At 42.1% G+C, this 23,556-nt stretch overlaps 1 protein-coding gene across 4 annotated transcripts in view; it reads left to right on the forward strand.

Moving 5' to 3' along the window:
- Window positions 1–23,556, forward strand: part of ATL2 (atlastin GTPase 2) — a 43,075-nt gene that overhangs the window by 18,059 nt on the left and 1,460 nt on the right. Inside the window, exons 2-14 of one of the 4 annotated variants that reach the window (XM_053939244.1) lie at window positions 4,945–5,222; window positions 9,720–9,854; window positions 11,456–11,560; window positions 12,298–12,348; window positions 14,442–14,498; window positions 15,098–15,190; window positions 15,452–15,590; window positions 16,430–16,557; window positions 18,717–18,773; window positions 19,556–19,627; window positions 21,289–21,720; window positions 23,005–23,019; window positions 23,136–23,246. In XM_053939244.1, coding sequence (XP_053795219.1) covers window positions 4,945–5,222; window positions 9,720–9,854; window positions 11,456–11,560; window positions 12,298–12,348; window positions 14,442–14,498; window positions 15,098–15,190; window positions 15,452–15,590; window positions 16,430–16,557; window positions 18,717–18,773; window positions 19,556–19,627; window positions 21,289–21,720; window positions 23,005–23,019; window positions 23,136–23,243 — 1,670 coding nt within the window. In that variant the 3' untranslated portion in view covers window positions 23,244–23,246. Of the gene's footprint in view, window positions 1–4,944; window positions 5,223–9,719; window positions 9,855–11,455; window positions 11,561–12,297; window positions 12,349–14,441; window positions 14,499–15,097; window positions 15,191–15,451; window positions 15,591–16,429; window positions 16,558–18,716; window positions 18,774–19,555; window positions 19,628–21,288; window positions 21,721–23,004; window positions 23,042–23,135; window positions 23,247–23,556 lie in introns of those variants that run through there. The other 3 variants (XM_053939247.1, XM_053939246.1, XM_053939245.1) reach the window with 3 other exon arrangements.

Genomic DNA, 23,556 nt, shown 5'->3' on the forward strand with positions numbered 1-23,556 from the left:
TTTGTATTTTCTGTCAATTAATGTGCCTAAAGGGAAGAACTTGCATTTAAAGCAGGCTGTCTCTTATTTTCATAGCATGCAGGTGTCTGAGTGTTTTCACTCTCGTGTTCTTACACTGCAGGACAAGTAGGTCATCAGCTGCTGGCTGTGTACTTAGGGGAAGCAGGAATTGGCTTTTCATTTTACCTCATGCTTTAAGAAATGGGTTATTTAGTGGGGTTTGTTCAGTTGAAATACTGTCTGCATATACAAGAAGCTACTGTTCTCAAAATCTGGCTTAGTATTTCAACAAATGGTGCTTGTTCTGGGTACTTAAGATGGTGAGAATAAATAGCAGCCCTGCTGTAGTTGTTACTGAGTGGAGTGAGGAGTTTATAGGGAAACTGAGTGGTAGTATCTTCCCTTGGCTATATTTGCTCCCATTCAAATCTGTCTGCTTCTGTGTCTTGCTGCACAATGTTGCTTCTCTTATGCCTGTATGACCTGGGTTAGGAAGTGATTGTGTCAGTCAGAACTGTGCATTAGCCCACAGGTTCTAATGGAATAATTCAGGTTGGGAGAAGCCAAAATGATGTAGGGACTGGTTGGTGAACAGCCACAGTAATAGGTGTGAATGGATGGCAGATTTCAGGGGCGAGTCCAGTTGATGATCTTTTTGCATCAGCTCCAGACAGAACAGCACATATGACCTTAGTCTGGAGTCTGTTCAGTACTACAGAAACTTCAAAGGTCAGGTGAACATCTTGAAAAAAGAAAAATATAGCTGTGACTTCCTGGGCCTGCAGCACTGTGCTACAAGGTCTAGTGCCTTATGGTTTGACAGATGAGAACTCTTGTGTATGTACTAAAAGCCTGAGGTTCAGATCTTCTGTGCACATGGGAATTTCCAACAGCATAGTTGTGATTTCCAACCCCATGAGTGAGTTGGTTGAATCTATCAGTCTTTAATCCTGTGGCAGGAGGCAGCATTGCCTCTCTGTTGTGTGTGCAGAGCATGGAACATTCCTCTGAAACAACCACTCCCTGTGAATGTATTGGGTTGGTAACTCCATTACTGGGACAAAACTGGGCATAGCAAAGTGTTAAAATACACTGTAAAAAACAAACAAAACCCCCAAACCAACAAAAGTCTGTTGTTTTGGTTGCCTCTGTAGCAGTACTGAAATTTATTGTTATAGAGACCTACAAAGGGATGCCGCCATGAACTTTGCAAGTCCAAAGCACTGTCCAGGGGGCTAGGAAGTAGAAGTAGTGTAGCAGTAGAAGTGGCCATTCTGTAAATGCCACCTCTTCTAAAGTTAGTACTCCTCTCTTTTATACTTGATTTGCTGGGACTGGACTATTGCAAAAACCTAGAGCAGTCTGTGGGATTTGGAACAAATCAGATTAAATTCTGAGTTTTAAGTAGTACACTGTGACTGTGCTGGAGCAGGTGAGGAATGGGGGACCGCCAAGGGACAGGGCTTTGAATTCTGAATTGCATAAACGTCTGGCCTGAGTTGACCGGACAGTGCTGTCAGCATGTTTATTTTATGAGCTACTTTGAGAACTTCTGCAGTGCTTTTGCAGAAAACTGGACTGTGAAGGGGCGTGCTTCTTGTCCTGACCTTTGTTTCCAGAGACTTGGAAGTGTAATGTGACCTTTCTGGCCATGAGACTGAAGCCTTCTAGAAAGGCTCCCTAAGTGCTGCCTGAGACAGTGACTAGCCAGAGTGACAGGGTGAGCAGCCAGAAGGCAGGATAAAGGATCAAAAAAGGGTGTGACATCTGCCTAGGACACCTGACAGGGTAGCATATGCTGATTATGCTGCTGGGACAAGCAGTAGCACTTGTTCTATAGTTAACATGCTTGACCTGTGCAATCTCTGTGGTGGTAATTGCCAACTAGTTCAAAATCTTGAAAGGAGGGCTGTTCTCTGCCACTCAAGCACAAAGTTATCAAACCAGCTCTTCTGGATGGATCAAGTTGCTTTCACAGCTGTCAGCACTGTAGGTCTCCACCCTCTAAAGTGCTTGACTGATGGCCATGATGGTCTTTTTTGTAGGTAGGTTGGGAACTTAGATATATTTAGCTGGTTAGTCAAAGGAAAAAAAAAAAAAAAGCCAATAAACCAACTTGACCCAAACCAACCAAATAAACTCAACTTGGTGCTCTGGACTTGACTTCCAATTTCTGCTGGTAAGTGAAATCTATAGGAGTTGAGTAGGGTCTAGGATGAATCTTCTCTCCTGTTCCCTCGGCACTAATGAGCTTCAGTGGTGCAGAATGCTGTTAACAAGATACAAGCTTTTAATGGGCATATTTTCTGTAAGCTCTTGGTAATACTATCTCCTTGTGATAGGGAGAATCTGCTTGTTTGTAAATAACTAATGATAAAGGACCATTCCACTTGTTTGTTCTGAAATCTCCTTGGCCTGAAGAGGTTTTGTGTGGCTCTGCTCTGCACTGGCACAAGGATGCTGCTGCACCTTGAGGTCTGACGAGTTTTGATGACTTCCAGGTAGGACAGGATGGTTAATGTCAGTCTCCAGGTGAACAAAGAGAAGCTGCAGGTGTGGCTTCAAACCTTTTTTTTTTGCCCTAGTTTACAGACCCAATCCCTTACTGCAGCTGTGTATTTAAATGAAGTATGTATTTAGATAAAAGAATAGGAGGCTGTTCCAAGTAACCAAGTTATTACCAGGGACATACCTTGAACCAGAGGCTTTGAAACATTGTGTGAATGTGTTTGCTAAAACACAGACACCTCTTCTTGGAACTGTCTGACTTCAATATTTTTATCAATAGAATATTCCCTTTATGTTTCTAGGCTGTGATGCTGGAAGCTTTCTTTCTGACACTCAAAATCTTCATCCCTCCATCCCTGAGCTATCCTCCCAAGTTTTCTGGCCTCCAAAGGATCCTGCCTATATGGGGCAAAGCCTGTTTAGAAACTCTTTCAAAAAAAGAGGAGAGGGCTTGTTTAATATCTGGGAGTACAAGAGCTTTAGGCCAAAGGTGAGAGACTTTCCTCTGAAGTGGTGACCAGTCAGTGTCAATGTAGTTTGGTGTCCTGCTGATGGATTTTCTTTTAAAAGTTACTCCTTCCAGTTGTCAGGCCTGCTAGTATAATCAATGTTTTGGCCTGCTGTGTTAATCACTTTGAGTTAGGGTGATGCTAGGGACTGTTTTGCACACTCACTTGGGTAATGTTGGTGTTTAGTTCTAGCTGCTTAGGATTTAAGCACTTAAGTGTACTTCCTGTTCAAACCAAGTACCATGCAAGCCTAATATATTCAAATTTTTTTAAGATTTAATGCCATTCAGCTTTGGAACAGCACAAGATTTGATGCTTGGAAGTGGAAACAACCTCTCATTTTGCAATTAAATGAAGTGTTGTCAGAGCTGGGTAAGGAGAAAATTGCTGGAGAAACTTCAGGATCACTGTGTTACCAGTTTTTCAAATTTATGGTAATAGCTACAGTGTCTCATTACATCCCCAAAACGGGAGCCCTGTTCATAAATCTTTTGCTGAGAATGGTATCTCACATGCAAAGTCTGGCAGGAATGACTTGGCAACTCCTGTGAGCATTGGCAGGTTCTCTGCCATGAATGAATGAAAACTGTGTGTTCCATGGTGCCTCATGGATCCTTCCTGCAGAACACTCCTCCTGGGCTGCTTCCACAGGAAACCTCTCTGTGAGCAGCACATCAAGGGATTGGGAGTGGCTGCTGCCTTGTCTTGGAAGTGGAAACATGACTGGAAGGGACAGTGTACTGAAAATCAGACGTGATAATCCCAAATAAGTAACTGGTAGGAAGGTGCCTTGGTCAGGTCTGTGCACATGGGCTTCCACTAGAACATGGCAAAATGTAAATTGGGAATGGGAGGCAATTCAGTAAGCACAAAGAAGCTTTCCAGATGCTTGCCAGGAAAAGTACAGTCAGGAATGGTGGAGTTGATTTCTGCTGGGGGACAAACTTCAGTGTTGTGGTGCCTGAACAAGAGAGGAGACTTCACCTTGAATAGGGTAGTTTGGTTTTTTTTAGGCCTCTAATCCAATTAACTCCTGAATTCTAGAAGTCAGGAATATAGGATATTGGTACTGGTATAGTGTGTGCCTCAAGGGCTGTGTTACCTTGTCATTCATTAGGGACTTTAATCTGAGTTATAGTTTTTCCAGCTGCTGTTTTATCCTGAAAGAGTATTGATTCTTAAATTGTGTATAAAATAGTCTCTTAACTGTTTTGAAAGAGTTGATACTTACTAGATCTTACTTAATAGTGAATTGTAGGAAGAATATAAAGCCAGAAAGTACTTCAATGTTTTTTTTTTTTCTTTTCTTATCCCAGAAGTGTTAGGGCATGCACACATTCAGTAGTTTATTGTCTTGCAAACAGGGACTAGGTGTTCTAAAGTCTGTCCTGTACTAAGACTTGAAACAGTGTTGGAATTAGAGAGGAGCTTATTCATCTGGTGTTTGTTATCCTGGGCTTCCATACTAGATCCATAGTCTTGCTTGTACCTGTTGGCAAACAGACCTTTTGACAGAAAACATTCATTTCTCCTGCCACCCTTACAACAAGAAGGTGGTGATATAAAAATGCCCTTTTTTGGTCCTCTTTGGAGCTTGTTTGATACGATTCATTTTTTTTCCAGATAAAAGGCCCTTGACTTAAAATGCCTTTAAAGGGGGCTTTAAAGCTGAAAATCAGGGTTGGGGTTTTTTTGGTGATTCCTTAATACACAAAGAATATCAGAAAGAGAGAAGATCTGAAATATAGGCTAGATACAAAGCTGATGAAAATGGACAAGGGAGCTGCTGTTGACCTCTTTGCATTCCCAAGAACATCACCCTCGCTGCTGGAGATGTAAGCCCAGCTAAAGGCTTCACAATAAAAGAAAAAGTGTTTCTTGGCCTAAGCTGTGACTTACTAATGTGTTCTCACCTGTCAATTTGCAGGTAAGCTTTATGAAGAAGAAGAGGACGATGCCCTGCCAGACTCAGATGCCCTGCCGGACTCGGATGACGAGGTGGAACTGGATAAGCCGCGCCCCATACAGATTGTCCTTGCTCATGAAGATGACCATAACTTTGAATTAGATGAATCAGCATTGGAAAAAATCTTGCTTCAGGAACATATTAAAGATCTTAACATAGTAGTTGTGTCTGTAGCAGGAGCTTTCCGCAAAGGAAAATCTTTTCTGCTGGACTTCATGCTTAGATACATGTATAACAGGGTGAGTAGTTTGGATTTTTCCTGCAGGAGAAAAGTACTTTGGTATTTTAGTAATTTCTCTTTGTGTTTGTTAAATTGAGCATAAATACAGCAGGTCATAATTTTCTGATATATTGGGGGAGGGGAAGTCAGCTACTCTGCTTCTGCACTGTGAAGAAGGCTATTTAAGTGACAGTTTTTCAATGTATCTTGCAGTTATCAAGGGGATTTATTGGTGTCCCAGTGTAAGTGGACACAAGAAGAACTTGAATGATGAAGTGGGATGGCCTTCTAGTTGAGCTTTGGGGAAGGGCTTTTCCAGGTGGTGACTTGGAGGAGCCTTGCTTTGACTTTATCTGCTGAAATCATACTATAGCACTCACTTGCCCATTGTTGTAAAAATAAAAGTCTTGCCAGATAGCTAAATCTGCTTAAATATGATGTATGGCAAAAAGGAGAAAGTTTCCTTTTTGCTGCTTGGAATGCATTTCTGAATGCAGTCCAGGAACTCTTAAAATCCTTTTAAGTTACTGATTGATTAAAGCCTGGTCCAAAATTTAATTCCTTCCTTAGCTTTTGGCTAACGTTGTCTTGTTTTGAACCCTTGGCTTATATGGAGATGGTGGAATAGGGTCTTCTGTGACGGATGCACATCTGTCTGTCACAGGTTGTGAGGTGTTTCTTTTAGTCTGCATTATGAATATATTGACAGGTCAGTGTTTTGTTGCCTTTTGAAGCTCTTAGAAACCCAGAACTGATTCCTTTTTTGTTCACTGTTCTTTGGAGTGAATTTGTGCTAGCTGGCTTGAGGGAAAATCAAGATAAACTCTGCAGTTACAGGAAATATGGGAGTACAGCAGAAAAGCTGCTGATAGTTGGCAAATTAAGACTTCCTTCTCTCAGTCCCAGTGGTGCCTGCTATTGAGTTCCTCTCCCTCATTTTGCAAGAGCTCTGGAGGAAAGACTGTGAGGATAGGGTCTCAGGGTAGGAGGAATACAGAGTAGCAAGCTGGTACTCCTAGCTTCTTGAGACTCTTTTAATGTAGGGAGGAAAAAGGTTTCATTTATTATGGATGGTGTTCAAAATTAACCAAACAATTAAACCCCCAGCAGTCCCTGCAAACAAAGAAAAACACAAACTCCTACGTACAATGATCTGAGCAAGGTGCTGGGCTGGGTAGAGGTAGTGTGAGTTCCTTTTGAAAACGGAAGGGCTGGGCTTTAAACAAATACTTTTAGTTTTCAGACTGTGAAATAAAACAGTCATATAGCAAAACAGATTGAAATGCTATTTCAGCCTTATTGTATCAGGCCTCTCTGTTTCCTTTATTGTGCAGTCACTTTTGTCAGTTTTCTATAAATGTCCTTCAAAATAGCATTTGTTTCTCTTAAACTGAAGGTGAAAGCAAGCTTGGCCATCTACTCTAACAACTGTTTCTTAACAAGAGCAGTCTTGCTTTCCATGTGCTGCTTCTGGCCAGGTATTTCCATTCTGAAGATGTATTGTTTGCAGACCCTTAGTTGAGCTGATCCAACTCACTGATGCATCAGAAGAAACTGCACTTTGCTGAATTGTTTTTCTGCCAGCTCAGTGACGTAAATTGGCTTAGGGAAGGAGTTTGACAAGCATCAGAAGTGCTGCAAACTGATTGATGGGAACTGGGGGTGATGGAGGATAAATGCAACGCCTCCTCTTTGGAGCACTCTTGAGTTGTATGAAGTCAAATGATATCCTCTGCTTATCCAAATTTAGTACAGGAGGAGAGATCTTGGTATAGTTCTGTAGTACTTAGTCTGAGCCCTCCATCTTTAGTCAGGCTCAATTGCAAGTCTGTATTTTCTGTGAACTAAATACTGCACAGAATACTAAAGCGACTGCATTCAGATCATGTGCCAATCAAGCAATTTTGGAGTGTCCTTTTATGTGGACATTAACATGCATAATGAAAGACTTGCCAATAAAACCTTGAGAATCTCATTTTCTTGTCTTAAGCTGAGTGCCAGAGGTCGTGTGGAAAGTTGCCATTGTAAAAAATCTCACTGGTGCCAGCTGAAGTCACAGGTAGGATTTTGGCATGGCAGAGGTTGATCACTGCCTTCAGGGAGGTGGACATCTCCTTTCAAGCACTGATCCTTAGTGTTATGATTGCTCTTTTGAAATGGAGCAGCAGCAGGTGTGTACTCAGCAAGCTGCTGCAAGGATCCTGTGGTCTTAAGCTTTAGTAAGAGTTGGGTGCAGCAGCATCTGTAAGTTTAGCTATAAAGGCTTATTTTTTTACAGGAGTGTCACCTTGTCATTTTGAATTAATCCTCAAGGTGTACTGTGTATTAATGCACTAGGCAAATAAAGCTGCATTGGGCTTTTCCTTAGAGTGGAGTAAAGTTAAAGAAATTACCCTTTAGGTGACTGAGATAAAATTGTAGAGCAACTTCTAGCTTGATTCCAGGTAGGAGCCTTTTTTTCCTCCTCCCATCAACTTCAAGCCAGCTTGATGGATGGATACTTAAAATACTGAGCTTGAGCTAAGGAAGGATGTAGGTAACAAGCTAGGAGTGTTTCAGAGTGATGCAGAGGTCAGTCAGAGGCAGGCTGAAATACATCATGCATAAGATGAAGCAACTTCAGGTGAAGTTGAGCCTGTTAAAACACCACAGTCTCCTGTGATATGAATCACTTGTGAAATCAAATGAGGTCATATCTAGTGCTCATTGAGGGACTTGTCAAACTGTTCGTGTAGTTTTGATCTGATTTGTTACAAATAGGAGGAATACAAATAGGAATGTCTGGACCAAAATGGGCTAAAGTATTCTTGTAGGAAAGAAAAATGGAGCATGCTGAATAACAGATCCTTTTTGAAAATTAAGAAGCTACAGTCCATTGACACATACCTGTGAGATATGATACAGCATTGTCAAACTGTATCCTGGAGTGTGCTGCAGCACAAAGCAGGCTTGGAGCTTTCATTTCTAGAGTGGTCTCTAGAAGCATAAGCATCTTCTGGGATAGAAAAAACTACAGGGAAAAGCTGTTCAGGTTTTGTGTAGTGTCTCTGATAGAGTTGTATGTGTCTATCAAAAAAAAAACCAGAAGGGAAAAAACCCCAACCAACCAAACCCACACAACCTATCTGTAAAGACCTGTAGAACTCTTTACTTGCATACCTGTGTTCATTTTGTGAATTTCTATCTGCTTATCTCACCTTTGTCTGATCCAGGTAGCAGAGTTGAGTGCTGCACTGTTAGTATTTGGGAGAATGCTGGTGCAGAACTGCTGGATTGCCTGCATGCTGCTAGGCATGAGGAAAATGTGCAGGTTTTTTTCCTATCCCCCTTTAGAAATAAGCAGTTTCACTTAGTTGTTTCAAGTATTTTTATTCTGTACAGTCTCTGGGTACTCATGCTGTGTTCTGAAATGTGAAGAGATGTCTTGAGCCCTTTTCTGAAAACTGCCAGTGTGGAGTCAGCAAGGTAGAGCCCAGAAGTGAATTGAGAAATCTCCACTTTGACCTTCTCAATGGACTCTTCCCTGGCTGGTAATCTCCTCTGGGTAGTTCAAGGCAATTCATTAAATGTCTCTTATGCCAGCTTGCTGTGCTCTAGCCTGTGAAAGAAAGCTTTGTATACTCTGAAATCCTCCATGAAAGAAGTGGCAGGCAGACAACAGTTTAACTGATGAGGGGGCTACAGAAAAACCTATCAAAGTGAAACTTCCTTGGGGTGCCTGCTCATCCTCCTTACTTGCCAGTGCATGAGTTACATTTCTGGGTTAGATGTGCTCATACAATGGCTGGATTCTTGTGGGTGAGCTGCTGCTCTACGTTGCCTGTCCTTGAAGACCTCATTACAATTCCATCAGCCAGGAATGTTAGCTGCCACCTGTACTCACCTCTCAGATAGCTTCTCAGCTCTATTATGGGTGGGTTGATTGGCATGTATCAAACTCTTAAACTGACCTTTTCTCTCTGTAACTGGCAAGTATAGATTGTAAATTTACTGGTCGTTGTCTATTCTCTGTGGCTCCTGCAAGATGGCATTGAGAGTCTGGTATTGGCTTCTGTTAGTGCAGGGACTCAAATGCTTAGCCAGCTGTTAGTGAGGGGGAAGGGAGAGGATTAAGTTAAGATCAGGTGCTTTGTCCCTTGCAGAGGTTCCTGCAGCTGTTCCTGGGTTGAAATATCTGCTATTGTGTTTGAGCAGAGTTTCCTCAACTGTGAGAGTGGAACTGGTGGACAAAACAGGGCTGTTCTCAATACCTCTGAGTGTGGAGACTCAAAAACTGTGCACTTACATTTCAGTGACTGAAAAGTTGTGCAGCCACTCAAATACCATGGGGTTGCTTTGTGGATGATCTTGAAACACAGAAGAGTAGCAATGTGCTTTAATATTTTGTGTAGTGTTGTCATCTGGCTCTGAGGAAAATGTAATAACAGTGTGGAAGTCTGCTAAAACATAGCATGTTAAAAAAAAAAATAGAGATAGCCTCCTTGGTTTTACATAAGTTTTTCCTTTTGTTTTGTAGACTTCTCCTTGCTGGATAGGTGGAAACACCGAGCCATTGACTGGGTTTACATGGAGAGGTGGATGTGAACGGGAAACCACTGGCATTCAGATTTGGAGTGAAGTGTTTGTAATTGAGAAACCTAATGGAACAAAGGTGAGTGCTTATCTTACCTTGATTTACTCAAGGTCTCCCTTGTAGGAGTTGTAGGCTTTCTGGTTAGGTTGTATAGTGGGTTGGTTTTTTTTTTTTTTTTTTTTTTTTTGATTTGTTATTTTTTGGGTTTTTTAAAAAATAAAACTGAGAGGCTGTGGGTGCCCCATCCAGGAGATATTCCTGGTCAGGTTCAGTGGGCTCCAAGCAACCTGGTCTAGTGGAAGGTGTCCCTGCCTTTGGCAGAGGGATTGGGACAAGATGATCCTTAGAGGTCTCTGTGTACACTTTTAGTGTCATGGATTTCATGGTGGTTGTTTGAACATTGGTTGCTTTCCTTTGCACTGAGCAGCTGTGTAACATATCTGGAAACCATATATCAGTGTAAGGATGGAGATTGATTCTTACAACCCAGCAGAAAAATTCCACAATAGTCTCATTCTGAGAGTACTTTGTTTTGGCAAAGTCTACCCCGTCCAGGCTGATGGGTGGGTTATCCTGGGAATGTTGTAAAGCTGTAATGGCTGTAAATACCATCTACAGACAAATGCTGGGGGGAAAAGCTCTGTAACACGCACTGTTCTTTGGAGGGTGAGAATATGTTGTAGCTTCTAGCTGTGTTCTAGTGAAATGTAGTGCCTAGCTGTAAGTACTTCAGGGTCTGGAAGTGTATAATTCCATATAATTTTAGCAAGCAGTCTATAAAGGAGGACTAAGTCTGACAGTGGGGGAAAAAGCACTAACTTGATTATTTTTTAACTCTCAAGTCAGTTTAACTGCAAAGTTTACTTGAAGGTGTTTATGCTGAAATGAAGTGTTAATGTCATTAATAAATATTTACTCCACAATAGTGGTGGTGATCTTGAACTACTTGTGTTCTGAACCATCGGTTTTAGATTATTTAAATTTCATACCCTTTGCATTTGCAAAGAAAACGTCTGATGCCCAGTCTGTGGGACATAGATTATAAAAATAGTGGCTTGGTGGTGTTTAACAAATTTCACAGCTAACCAAACATTTCTCTGGTTAAAAACCAGTTATGTTGTGTGAATCTGCTTATGCTTTGGGAACAAACCACTCACTTGTTCTTGCTTATCAGTGGGAAAGAGAAGGGAAGTGTAGTAGATCCCAAAGATGGGAGTTGAACTGATAAACTTTTTTCATTACTATCACTTCCTTCCTTGTTGTTCCAGCAGACAGTATCAATTATCTTGTTTTCTGCTGAAAATGATTATTTTAAGAGATATATATGTATTTATAAGTAACCATCTTCCTGTTAGCTCTAAAGAACTATGCTAGATCTGCAGCTGAGGCTGATGTTCTTCCAGTGAAGGAGAGCTGTCAGTTACTGTCCCACTGGGCCCAGGAGGGCTGTTTCTCTGGGAGAAGGTAGCCAGGCAAGGCCAGAGCCTTGAGGCTGATGGCAGAGCCCTCTGGCTGCTGCTCACTCAGCTGTGGGTGAGTGTGCAGGGAGCTGGCTGAGGTTTCATCAACAGGCACGGGGCAGAGACTTGCTCTGCTTGAAACAGAACTGACCCCAGTGGCCTGGAGCGTGAAAGTGTCCATGATCTGGTTAACTGCTGCTGTTCTTTCCAACTCTGCAGGTTGCTGTACTACTCATGGATACCCAAGGTGCCTTTGATAGCCAATCCACTATCAAAGACTGTGCAACAGTTTTTGCCCTGAGCACCATGACGAGCTCTGTCCAGGTGAGAATATCCACAATGGCAAATAATGGCAGAACCCTCTATCCTGAACGTGCAAAGAATCTCTCTTGAGCCACACTTGGAAAGTTCACCTGTGTATCTTTCTCCAACTCTGATTTAAAATTCCATACTTTGTCTTATTTTCAGTGTAGTGCATAAACTACCCAAGTTGCTTGGTGGAATCAAGGTTATGCAAGGCCAGGCTGAGTTAAATTGCTGACAGAACTGGGAAATCCCCCTCCCCCCAAGATGTCAGAGTAGCAACTGCTTCTTTACAGATGTATTACAGAATCTTTTTTAAGGCTGTAGATACAGTTTGGGGTGACATTATGCTAAGATCAGCCAAACTTAAAATTGCTTATTCCGTTCAAGTGTCATTTAAACTCCTGAGAATTGTGCTATACTCAAAACTACTTCTAAGCTTGTGCCTTAAAAGTGCCAAAAGTGAGCAGGTTTTGAGGGGTGACAAGTGACTTTAGATCAGACATGACACAACCTAAAAGGAACAGGAGTATGTAGAGCATTACTTCTGTCCTGTGGAGTTGGTTCTGGTGAATAATTTTTGAATAAGGAGGTGACTTTTGTTTGAGATGTGTTCTGTGACACCTTTCTACTTGCTGACTTTTGGGTAGTTACACTTTTTCTGGAGGGAGCAAAAACACTCAGTGTGTGAAAGAGACTACATGAATGTAAGACAGTGGTTTCATGTGACACTGTAATTCTCTGACTGTCTCTTGCAGGTATACAACTTGTCTCAGAATATTCAGGAAGATGACCTTCAACACTTGCAGGTAGGAATATGGTGAATTTATGTGAAACTGCTTCTGAGCTGATAGTCTTGACAATGTTCTAGAAGTTACTATTCATTTAACTGACTTGGGAGCTGTTTGCTGCTTCATGTAAAACACTGAATTTGACCTGATACTAAAACTGGTACAGTCTGTAAAAACCGTGTTTGCATCAACTCCATGATGCTTCTACTGTGCCAAGAGGTAAAATAGTATGGGCTTCTCATCTGGCTGATTCTTTTAAAGTCTGTTCTCTGTATTGCAAGTTCTGAAATTCCTGAAAAAAAGAGAAAGGAAAATTATTTATGGGAATACTTAATGGTGAAATTCCAGTGTTGCACTTTTTTCCTAAAACAGGAAAATGGATGTTATTTCATAACCAGTTTGTAAGGAAGTCTTGGAGTTAGGGCCAGGTCAGGAGGAGTCTTCTGCCCAGAAGCCATCTCTGTTTTTTCAGCTGAGAAACTTCTGCAGAGTTTTATTTCTGCTTAGAAATAAAAGCAGGAGGATGTCTTCTCTTCACCATGGGGTTTTTATCCTCTAATGCAGCATCGTGGTTGTGGCTTCATGTGAATGGTGCAAGAACCTTATCTCCTTAACTTAAAACCTGTAGCTTTAGAGAATAGCTTGTGTATTACCAAATGCCAAGGCCGTGACCTTGTCACAGCTTAAAACTCTTCTGTGTGTCTTCAGTGCTACAACAGACTGGCTGCCAATGCTGGAAGTAGAAGAGCACTAACTAAAAGTAGTCTTATGAAGCTGTTCTCAATTAGCAGGGTTGTATCACTGGGCCCATAACCCCCACACCCCCAAAAAAACCCAACCAAGCAGTGAAAACAAATCTGTTGGTAATTATTTGAAAGCCAGGCTTCCCTCCAGACTTTGGTCCTTTAACAGGCTTGGTGTAATCTAAATGAAACAATCTATCTCTGTTCTACTGGAGGGTGAGATTGGAAGGAAGGGAAGAGAAGGATGATAAATACAAGCACTTGTAGGGGTAGGGGACACCCATGCATTTAAAGTTGCAGCAGGGAATCATGATCTGAGGGAAGGAAATTCCAAATTTCTGTTTTAACAGGAATTTATGTAATTGTGAAATACTGTTAGTCTCTGACTGCCTTTTGCATTTAGCAGGGAAGTGAACGAGGTAAAGAGTTTGGGCCAAAGAAACCAGACTCTTGTGGGTGCTTGGCCGCTTCACAGCTGCTTTTGCTCAGGGTGACAAGGGCTTGGAATTAAGCTGTGTTGAATTAGTCTTGTAAGTTCCAGGTGCTCTTGTGATCAACACCAGAACTGTCCTTTGGGCCATCATTTACCTGAGACACTCGAGGAGTTAGTTTAATGCAGAATAATGATTGCCTGGTACTGGAGAGTTCTGGTGTGCTTCCATCACCTCGACCTGCAGTATCTGTAAGGAGGCTGGCATGGGTCGACCCCTGCCAGTATTGACCTGTGCTGAACTAGCCAGCACAGTCCTCAATTCCTGTTCCTGTGGGTGGTTTGGCCTGCTCAGACCAGCACATAATGCTGCTGCTGGTATTAAAGATGGTGAAAGCAGTCAGAGGAAGACAGCTTATACTTGCCTTTATACTGCAAGGAAGGAGCAATTGTTAGTTAAGGTCATGAGCTGAAGCAGAGATCTGAGAAGCTGCTGAACTTGGCTTGTATATAAATGTCTGATATACTGGCCAGAGCCAAGTTCCCTGGGATTTCCAGGAATAAACCTTTTGTGGGAAGTAAGGGGCAAATGTTAGACAGGCTAGGAAGCAAGTGTTGGAAGCTGGCTTGGTGAGAAATGCAGCCAGCTTTTCTCTGAGAATAGCCCACAAGCCACCCACTTAAAACTGCAGTGTGTTGACAGTTCAGGAATGGCACTGTGAAGCCTGTGGGAATCATGTCTCCTACCTGAATCTTACTGAGGGTTGGTATACTCATTATTGAGGTTGGTGTGCCATTCTCAACCTATAGTAAGATATAAGATTGAAACCTATAGTAAAATATAAGATTGAATGCTTTATTTTTTAGTGACAGAATATTTCACAGCAGAAAGATGTTTTTTTCTATGTGGCACATCCTTACACTGCTCTTTCTCTCAGTTGTTTACAGAGTATGGAAGACTAGCTATGGAAGAAATTTACCAAAAGCCGTTTCAGGTAACTATGTGTTAAATGGATTTAAGCAGTTGAATGTGTAGAAAATGAGCTCAGGATAATTTCTGCAGATAAATTAGTTGAGCTGAAGGTAACCAGTTCTTTGCAAGACTAATTTTCCTTCACTATTGCCACATGGCTTTGCAAAAACCCAATGGAAAAAAATGCTGAAGGGGATAACATTTTGGGCAAATATAGCTTTGTGCTTGAGTTATAAGGCATAAAAGGAATCAAAATGTCAAGTGATGTGCATGTGTTAAGGAGGAAAAAAAATTGTGCTGCTTTCTTCTTTATTACTCTGAGATATGGTTGGTCTTTGCTGATGGTAGATGGTTCTGAGAAAAGGTTCTGTTTGGTGGGTGTTCTGTTTAGTTGTCTTTTTTTTTTTTTTAACAAGCAAAACACTTGCACCACAGAACTACAAGGCTGCTACATTTAGAACAGCCATATATACCAAAAAACTTACATAGTATCCTTGCTTGTAATCTATAATATATTTCATTTTAGAGCAGCCAAATACTTAAAATAATTACACATGTGATCGAATTTTCAACCTCAGGAATGATGCAAACCATTCACTGCTGCTGTTCTTCCTGTTGCAGACATTAATGTTCTTAATTAGAGATTGGAGTTATCCTTATGAGCATGCATATGGCTTGGAGGGAGGAAAAAAGTTCCTAGAGAAAAGATTGCAGGTAAGTTTATCTCCAGTAGTCCTGTTCTGAGCTTCTGAGTGACACCTTGCTGTCAAGACAATGATGCATCATGAGCTGGCTCCTTGTGCTAATAAAATACATTTGTGGTGTTTCCACTCATAGGCAAAGTTGACATCATTAGGTTCAGGAATAAAAGCTTAAACACATTTCTGTGCTCTTACTGCTTCTAAGATGATGGTTAATCTTGATTGCAGTGCTGTAAAACTGGTAGCAGTTCTTAATGCCTTTTTTTTCCTTCAGGTAAAGCAAAACCAACATGAAGAGCTACAGAATGTAAGGAAGCATATTCACTCCTGTTTCAGTAATCTTGGGTGTTTCCTGTTGCCCCACCCTGGTCTTAAAGTTGCAACAAATCCAAATTTTGATGGGAGATTGAATGGTAGGAAGCTTTTTGTTTTGTGTTTCTTGATTCAGATCACTGAGTTTGTTTTCTTATATGATGGAAGTTAAGCACTGTAATGGTTAGCTATTGAAATGCCTGGCTGGAAAATATAAGGCTAAAAGGTGAAGCTGCAGAATTTAGAAATGTGCATTGTGTGCTCTTTTTAGTGGTTTAAAAGTAGAGGAATTAAGCAGGGAGGAGAGGGAATGGATATCTTTGTGTCTAGCTGTTCATTGTAATCTGATAACTTGAGACATGCTTAAAGGTCATTAAATAGCGATTCCAAAGATAACTAAGGGCTCCAGAGGGCAGAATTCCCAAGATTAAAGACTTTACTTTCTGGAAAGGCTTTTCTCTAAGAACTTGCTGAGCCACAGGTCAGCTCTGAAATGGCTGAAATAGAAGCCACAGGGTTCTGCTACTGCAGAAGGAGAGGCAGTCAGGTTTCCTCCCAGGGACGTGTGTCCCCTGATGGAGGGAATGCATCAGAATGGCAAAAGCTATAAAAGTGAGTTGCAGTGGTGGGATGCCAGCCCCTGCTGTGCTGAGGACACACACCTGTGAGGTCATTGTGCATTGGTGTAACTGGGGAAATGCACTTAAAGTATTGAAAGGACAGTGGAACTTTGTTCTCCCAGTCTGGAGTTAAGATTGGTAGATTAAGAGTGGGTAGAACTTACTAAAATTATATATGTAAGCCTTTAAATACCTTAAAAATGCAGTTCAGAGTTGTGATGCTGTGGATTTAGAAGGATTGTGGCCTATCAGTGTTCCTTTAGGAGATACAAGATTGAAAACTAACCACCTTTTTCTTGGAATTGATTGAATTTTACTAGATATAGACGAGGATTTTAAGAATGAGCTGCGGAATTTGGTACCATTACTGCTTGCCCCTGAAAACCTGGTAGAAAAAGAGATTAGTGGATCCAAGGTGACCTGTAGAGATCTTGTAGAATACTTCAAGGTAAGCAAACTCATACTAATTATTTCTGTTAATAGCTTAAAAGACAGTGTTCTAAATTTAGGCCATGGTGTTCCCAGAGAAGATAAGATATCTAGGCTGACACTCACTGATCAGCTCACTTTTATTTTCATTTCATTACTCTGACTTTTCAGAACTGGCACACTACTTCCTAACAGTACAGCTCTTGGCAAGCTACTGATAGCAAAATTTGTAGTTTGGTGGCTTTTGTTTTCCTCTCTGTGAATAGGCTGAAATAGCTCAAGCTTTATTAGATTTTTTTTTTCCTACTTTGAAATCCCAGTTTGTTTTTTTTTTTTTTTTTTAATTAAAGTAGGTCTTATGTAGTTTTTACAGATAGAAAAACAGCTCTTAAACTGCTAGCTATGCAGTGAAAATTTCAGATACTCCCCTCTGGATTTTTAACATGCAAGGAAGGTGCTTTCTAAACACTTGCATGTGTAGCACCACTGTGCTCTGAAATATTTATGTATGATACTCACAGCTGTTAGTCTTGAGCTTTTTTGGTATCATGGTGACACCAGCAGAAATGTGATAACATAATCTCTACATCACCAGGGATTGGCCTGGTGTGTGTAGCTTTTTTTTTTTTTTTTTTTTTTTTGAATTGGAACAACTTAGTTGGTTTGGTGGGAATGATGCCACTGTCTCCTGAAGACAGGAATTTTGCATTGCTAATTTTGGGGTAGAAAAGTTAGGCTGATGTTAAGAAACAAACGATGCAATGAAGGAATTTGAGACTAGAGCTCATTTAACTTCACTTGTAAAACAAAGTAACTTTTTGAAGGAAAGACATAGTATGGGCTGCAGAAGTGTTGGCTGTTCTGACAAGTGTAAAACCAGCACGGGAGCACAGAGCTTCACTCTCTCTGTTTACATGGTTGCACGCTGCTTTTTGCTCCAGTTTTTCTCTAGTAGGACCCCCTCAAGTACAGTGCAGGGGAGTGCATGTTCAACAGCAGTTTACAAAGGACTGCATCCTAAAAACCCAAGTGTAAAGGCTCTACTGGAAAGCTGATTCACATCCTGTATCCAGTCAGGGTGCAGTGCTGTGGGGTGCTGCAGAAATGCCATGCTTATGTAACTAAAGAGGACTGCTCCCCTGGGACTGTGCATCTGCAGCTGAGCTTGTGAGGCCTGAGTTGGAAACTGTAGGGCTTTTACTTGGAGGAAATAGCTACAGAAGCAAGGAGGGTGTCAAGGGAACGGAGACCTGTATGACTCTATATGTTTTTGTAGGTTGTTCTACAACCTAGAGCATTGAGTACATGGGGACCCTGATAACCTTGTTCTCTCCTCCCTTGGAGCAAAAAATCCTCAGGCCTGAGGCTTGCAGGCAGGGCAGGGAGGGAAGGCAGCAGTGGTGTGCAGAGAGTGAGGACAGACCCCCCTCAAGGGGCTGAGAGTGGCCTTGCTGGTGTAACTTGCACAGCTTGTCCAAGGCACTGAATTGGCTGCTGCTGCCTGCTGTGCCCCACTTCCCTGTCCCCAGGAGCTGTGCATGGGCCAGCTTGTGGGGGCTGGACAAGAATGGAAGGGTGTGTTCTCTTCCAGCCCCCTGAAACCCTGGGGAAAGAAAGGACACCTGAGGATAAGTGGGGTGGGGCACAGTGGGATTGGTGCCTGCTTAGCTTCTGGAAGTGTTTTGTCTGCTCAGCTCTGTGTGTAGTAAGTGCCTTGATCTGTTTTTTTTTTTTTAACTCCTACACTTCAGTAGATCAAGGCATGTGGAGAAATGTAAGTATTGGTTCTCCCAGCACTGGGGTAAGTTTGGGCAGAACTCTTGCCAGAAAGGCTGGGATTGTCATCTCCACTCTTTTGTTATGGGTGAAGATTCCCTGTTTAACCAGGACCTTACGCATTTGAGGGAATAGAAACCTGCTGTCAAAACCTGTCACATCTTGGGGCAGTGGTGATGTCTCCTCAGAGTGCTCTGCTGCCCTGCTGGGCCCCAGTCTCAAGCATAGGAAAGAGAAGGGGAAAAAAATGCCAGACTTTTATGAAGAAAATTACATAATTTAGTATTTAGCACTATTACAGAGAAATAATCAGCTCTATCTTTTTGTCATCCCTCATTTCTTATTCTCCTTAAACATGAATGTTTAGAAAAATAAACCTTTTGTTTTTTCCTTCCCATTTAGGCTTACATTAAAATCTATCAAGGAGAGGAGCTACCTCATCCAAAATCTATGCTGCAGGTATTTTATTTTCTTTCAAATAATCTGATTAGATGATGGGTACTTTATAAGTTCTTTGCAGCTGAAGAATCATGACTGCTGTGGGCCTGAAGCTCCCCTTCACAGCTGTAGTTCTTGAAGGATCTGTGTACTTTGAAAGCCACCTGAACTGTGATGGTTGGGTACTTTTCCCTCAGTTTCATCAACCAAATGAAATTAAATCAGCCAAATAGAGCTGGGGTCTGTCTGGTTGGTTGGGTTTTTTAACTGCTTTACTCTCTAAGCATTGGTATCCTGTAACTTGCTGTTTGGCTGAGAGATGTCCAGAAAATGACATCTTGCAGCTATAACTACAATAATTGTCCCTGACATGACACAGGTAGAAAATAAGTCTAAAATTCTTAACAAACTTGACAATTACAATTGACAGCAAAACTGTTCATCTATGATGTAGAAATAATACCAGCTTCCTTCTTGCCTCTCAGGTACTGGAAGTAATCCAGTACCAGAATTAAAATAGTTTAGTGACCCTTATGTGCTTATTAACAGTAGAGCATTGAGAGGAGATTGCTCATGATGCAAAGCATCTGTACAAGCAGGCTGAGGTTTATTTGTAGCTGTGCTAGAAAGCTGAAGAAAGACAGCAATATGTTTTATTATGTATATTGCTAAACTTCCCTTATTTTTGTGTGGCCTTTTCCTGGCCGTCAGGAGCTCTGGAGGTTTTGTGGGTATGTTTGGAGTGCAGTGCTGTGTAAAACCTGGGAATGCTGTGAATGACACACATGCTCCATGTTTTCTAGGCAACAGCTGAAGCGAACAATCTTGCTGCTGTGGCAGGAGCAAAAGACTTGTACAGCAAAGGCATGGAGCAGGTATGATGGCACAACCTTTCCTAAACACCTACATGCAAATACAGACCTTGAGCTTCCATGTTGTCCTCTGTGGGTGAGCACTCCAGTGGGGGAAGGTAACTCAGGGCCAGGACTTGTGTGTTTTCTGAACTCTGCTCTGAGCTTGGGTGTGTGATGCTGGGGAGGTGTGAAAATGGGTGTGTTTGCAGGATTGCCACCTGTTAGTTCCCTCTATGGCTCTTGACAGGCATCTCAAAATCCTGTGGCATGAAATGCACAAGCAGGTGAGCAGACATCTGTTGTGTCAGGGTTGCACAGGAGTGGAATTCTAGTTCTGTAGTCTCATGCTTCTGAATTGTGGCCGTACAATGCAAGGATTGAAGTGATTAAAAAATTTAAAGAAACCCCTTGGAATCCAAGAATTACTTTGAAAAATCTGTTATAATTTCCCACTTGCTTCTTCTCTTGAAGATAGTGCTCTTATATGATTCTAAGCTGAATGCTGGATGGATTTCATACTTCAATGTAGTGGTATGCAAGGTTTTATCATAGGAAATTCTGAAAACCATTACATGTCTTGTAAAGCATAAGAGAACTGTGCTTATTGTGAAACTGTACAACCAGAAAGACCAGTAGGTGTGAGAACATGCTACAAACATAGCCCCCCATTAATTAGGCTAATTGTGGTCTTAATTGCTGAAGTAGCTGTTTTGAAATTAAAGTAAAACCTAGTGCTAGTGGCAGACAAGCCAGTTCCATTTGTTAGCCGGCTGTTTGGAGAATGTTCTGCTGGTTTAAGGGAACTCCTCTATTTCCATTTTGGAAAATGTCTTGAAATAGTAAATGTGTTGTTTATAATAAGTGCCAAGGCTGCCTTCCAAACTTGAATGTTCAATGGTTGTTGAGATACTGTAGCTGTAAGGTTTCTAGATTGGAGCAGGGAATAAACAGAAACAGATGTTCTTTTAAACAGACTTTGTTTCCATAGTAATGTTCCCCAGTACTGTGTATTTTTATATCACTGTAGAGATATGCACAAATTATGGAATAGTTTTTTATCCAGATGTCTCATATGATGTTCTTGATCTGACACAGCTCTGAAACTTCTATTTTTAAGAACAGAAGTGGGAACTCTTTGGATTTAAAACTCTATTATGTAAAGGTTGCTGCAGCTTCTGAGTTGTCCTCGTGAACCAAAGCCCTCTTTTGCTGAGTGTGCACAACCAAAATACTGTCCCCCTAATGACTTGAAATGTAAGAAACAACAGGTGCAGTGTCACAGAGAGTAAGAAAACAGTGGCAGTTGTTTGTGTGGTGGCCTCTTGGTCCCTCAGTAGCTCCTGGTGTTTAACATGCTCTGGGCAATGTGAAAAAACCGTTTGGAAGGATGAGATTGGTAGGCATTTTCCAGGGTGTGGAGGACTTCATTCTGGGAAAAGGCAGGGATGTGCATGTGGCTGTTGTCCTGTCCTTCTGGGCTTGCCTGAAGAGAAGTATGAAGCTCATCCTGTGCTGTGTGGTTGGACAGGTGAGGCTCCTGCCCTGCCAGGATCCAAAATATTTGACTGCTTTGCTGGACGGGCCTGGGGCTCACGGAGCCCGGGGGGCAGCGAGGGGCAGGTGCTCTCTGTGCAGCAGCAGATGCTCAGGGTGTGATTGTGTGATGTCTGCTGCTCCCACAGGTGTGTGGGGGAGATAAGCCTTACATTGCCCCGTCGGACCTCGAGCGGAAGCACCAGGATTTCCGAGAGAGCGCCATCCGGCAGTTCCGCTCCGTCAAGAAGATGGGAGGGGAGGAGTTCTGCCGGCGCTACCAGGAGCAACTGGAAGTGGAAATCGAAGAGATCTATGCAAACTTCGTGAAGCACAACGATGGCAAAAACATCTTTTATGCTGCTCGTACCCCTGCCACTCTGTTTGCAGTCATGTTTGCCATGTACATAATCTCAGGACTGACTGGGTTCCTTGGCATGAACTCCATAGCTGCCCTGTGTAATCTCGTGCTGGGGATGGCTCTTATATCGTTTTGTACTTGGGCATACGTTAAGTACTCTGGGGAATTCAGAGAAGTTGGAACAGCCATTGATCAGATCGCTGAAGCTATATGGGAACAGGTTGGTATCTGTTTTTATTGCAAAATCTTGCTGTCTTGAGCAGACATATCAAACAGTTTCTGTTCAGTGCTGAGAGGGAAAAGCTGGTCTAGACCTAATAGAGAATGCTCGTGCTGCCAAAGGGAAAATCTGCTCAGTAGTGTGACTGCTCTCTTCAGGAACAGATGCTGCACACAAGGAATGCTAAATAAGCATAGGATATTATCAAAGTGCTACTTAAGGTGCAGAAGGTTACTTAGTGCTTTGATGGTAAAGAGTTGAGGGGACTCTTCAAAACTCTTTTTCCTTATTCAGAGCAAGGAACTGATTAGTCTGTGGCAAGAACTGGCTGAGCAATGGCTTTCAGCAGCTGCTACCAGAGGGTGCCCAGCAGGTTTTGTCCAAGGGAGCACAAAGGAGACTTGTGCTGTCTGTGACAGCTTCAGTGGGTGCAACTGCTGTTTGCAAGGAATACTCAGCAAATTCCTCAAAGGAAAGATGTAAGTGTAAGGACAATAGAGGTGGAGGAGAAAACTTTCTGCATACAGGTTTTGCTGCCTGAACTCAGTTGACACAGCTGTGCCAGTAAGGTCAATGTAGAGAATTCCTGACCAGTAGTTTTTGGAGCATTCTGACTAGCTCTATCCAGTGCCAGCAGAAGGGAAGCACTTTCCTGCTATTGTTACTGGAAATAAAGGGTGCACTGAGCTTATCTGGTGTGACATTAAAGTGTGTCCTGTGAGGCGTGAACAGGTAACTAACTGGAGCCTTCTGCCCACATGCTTGCTTCCACAGCTGGAAAATTCCCATGTTCAAGGCTGATCCTAGGCACTGATCCTAGGCACTGGTACACCTAGGCCTATCTGAACAACCTGCTGAGGGTCCCAGTCAGGTTTTGAGTTACACTGGAGCAGAAAAAGTGGGTTCTTAAAAATAGAGATGAAATGAGCATCAGTAAATAAATCAGTAACTAAATCTTGAGTTAGCACCACTAGCTAGTGATTAAAATTGAGGCTCTCCAGTACTACTGGAGCTGCTACTGCAGGATACGAAGTACTGAAGGCTTGGTTTGGCTGCTGCCTTCCCTGCGAGGGGGAGAGCTTGGCTTGTGCTGGCAGGAGCTTGCCATTTGTGGGCTGGGGGAAGGTGGTCTCCAGAAGCCATCAGTAGTGTTGCTGTTAGAGCTGCACATCACCAGTAATATGCAAAGCACTGCAGGTGCTGTCTGAGTCACTCTTGATTAAATACTCATTCTTGCTGTTGATTTTTCTGAATCTCTGCCTTTCTTTTCCCTCCTTGCTTCAGAGGAATCCCAGGAAGGTGAGAAGTTACTGGCAATCAGGTTTTTTTTTTTTTTTGTTTGTTTTTCTGAACTTGATTGAGTTTCTGCTGTGTTGTGAGAGCCCTTTTTCCTAACAGCTGACTTCGTGTTTTAGGTGTTTTCCAAACTCTTTGAAGTCCTTAGACGCCGAACGGTTCGTCGTGCTCTTACATCAGTGCCGCGACAGCGACTCTCATCCAACAATAACAAGAAGAAAAACTAGCCAGTATTTTTAACTTTCTTTCTGTATCTGAAGTGTTCACACTTACACATATAGGACAATAAGCTGGACCGTCTGGGCCGGTCTGCATAAATGCTGTAACCATACCAGACTGATGCTGCATATGGGGTATGGAATTGCACATCCATCTTCTAGGAACTGTAAAGTGGTTTGAATTCAGTGAAATACTGCTGTGTAGGAGGGGTATCACTTGTGTCCATAGCATGTGACTGCTTTAACCTCATTACTCTAGCAGCAAAATTCATTTCTCTTTCAGTTCATGCCACTTTGTGTCAGACTTCATCATTCTAAGTTT

The sequence above is a fragment of the Vidua chalybeata genome, chromosome 3, assembly GCF_026979565.1.
Source record: "Vidua chalybeata isolate OUT-0048 chromosome 3, bVidCha1 merged haplotype, whole genome shotgun sequence".
In the NCBI taxonomy this organism is placed as follows: Eukaryota; Metazoa; Chordata; class Aves; order Passeriformes; family Viduidae; genus Vidua; species Vidua chalybeata.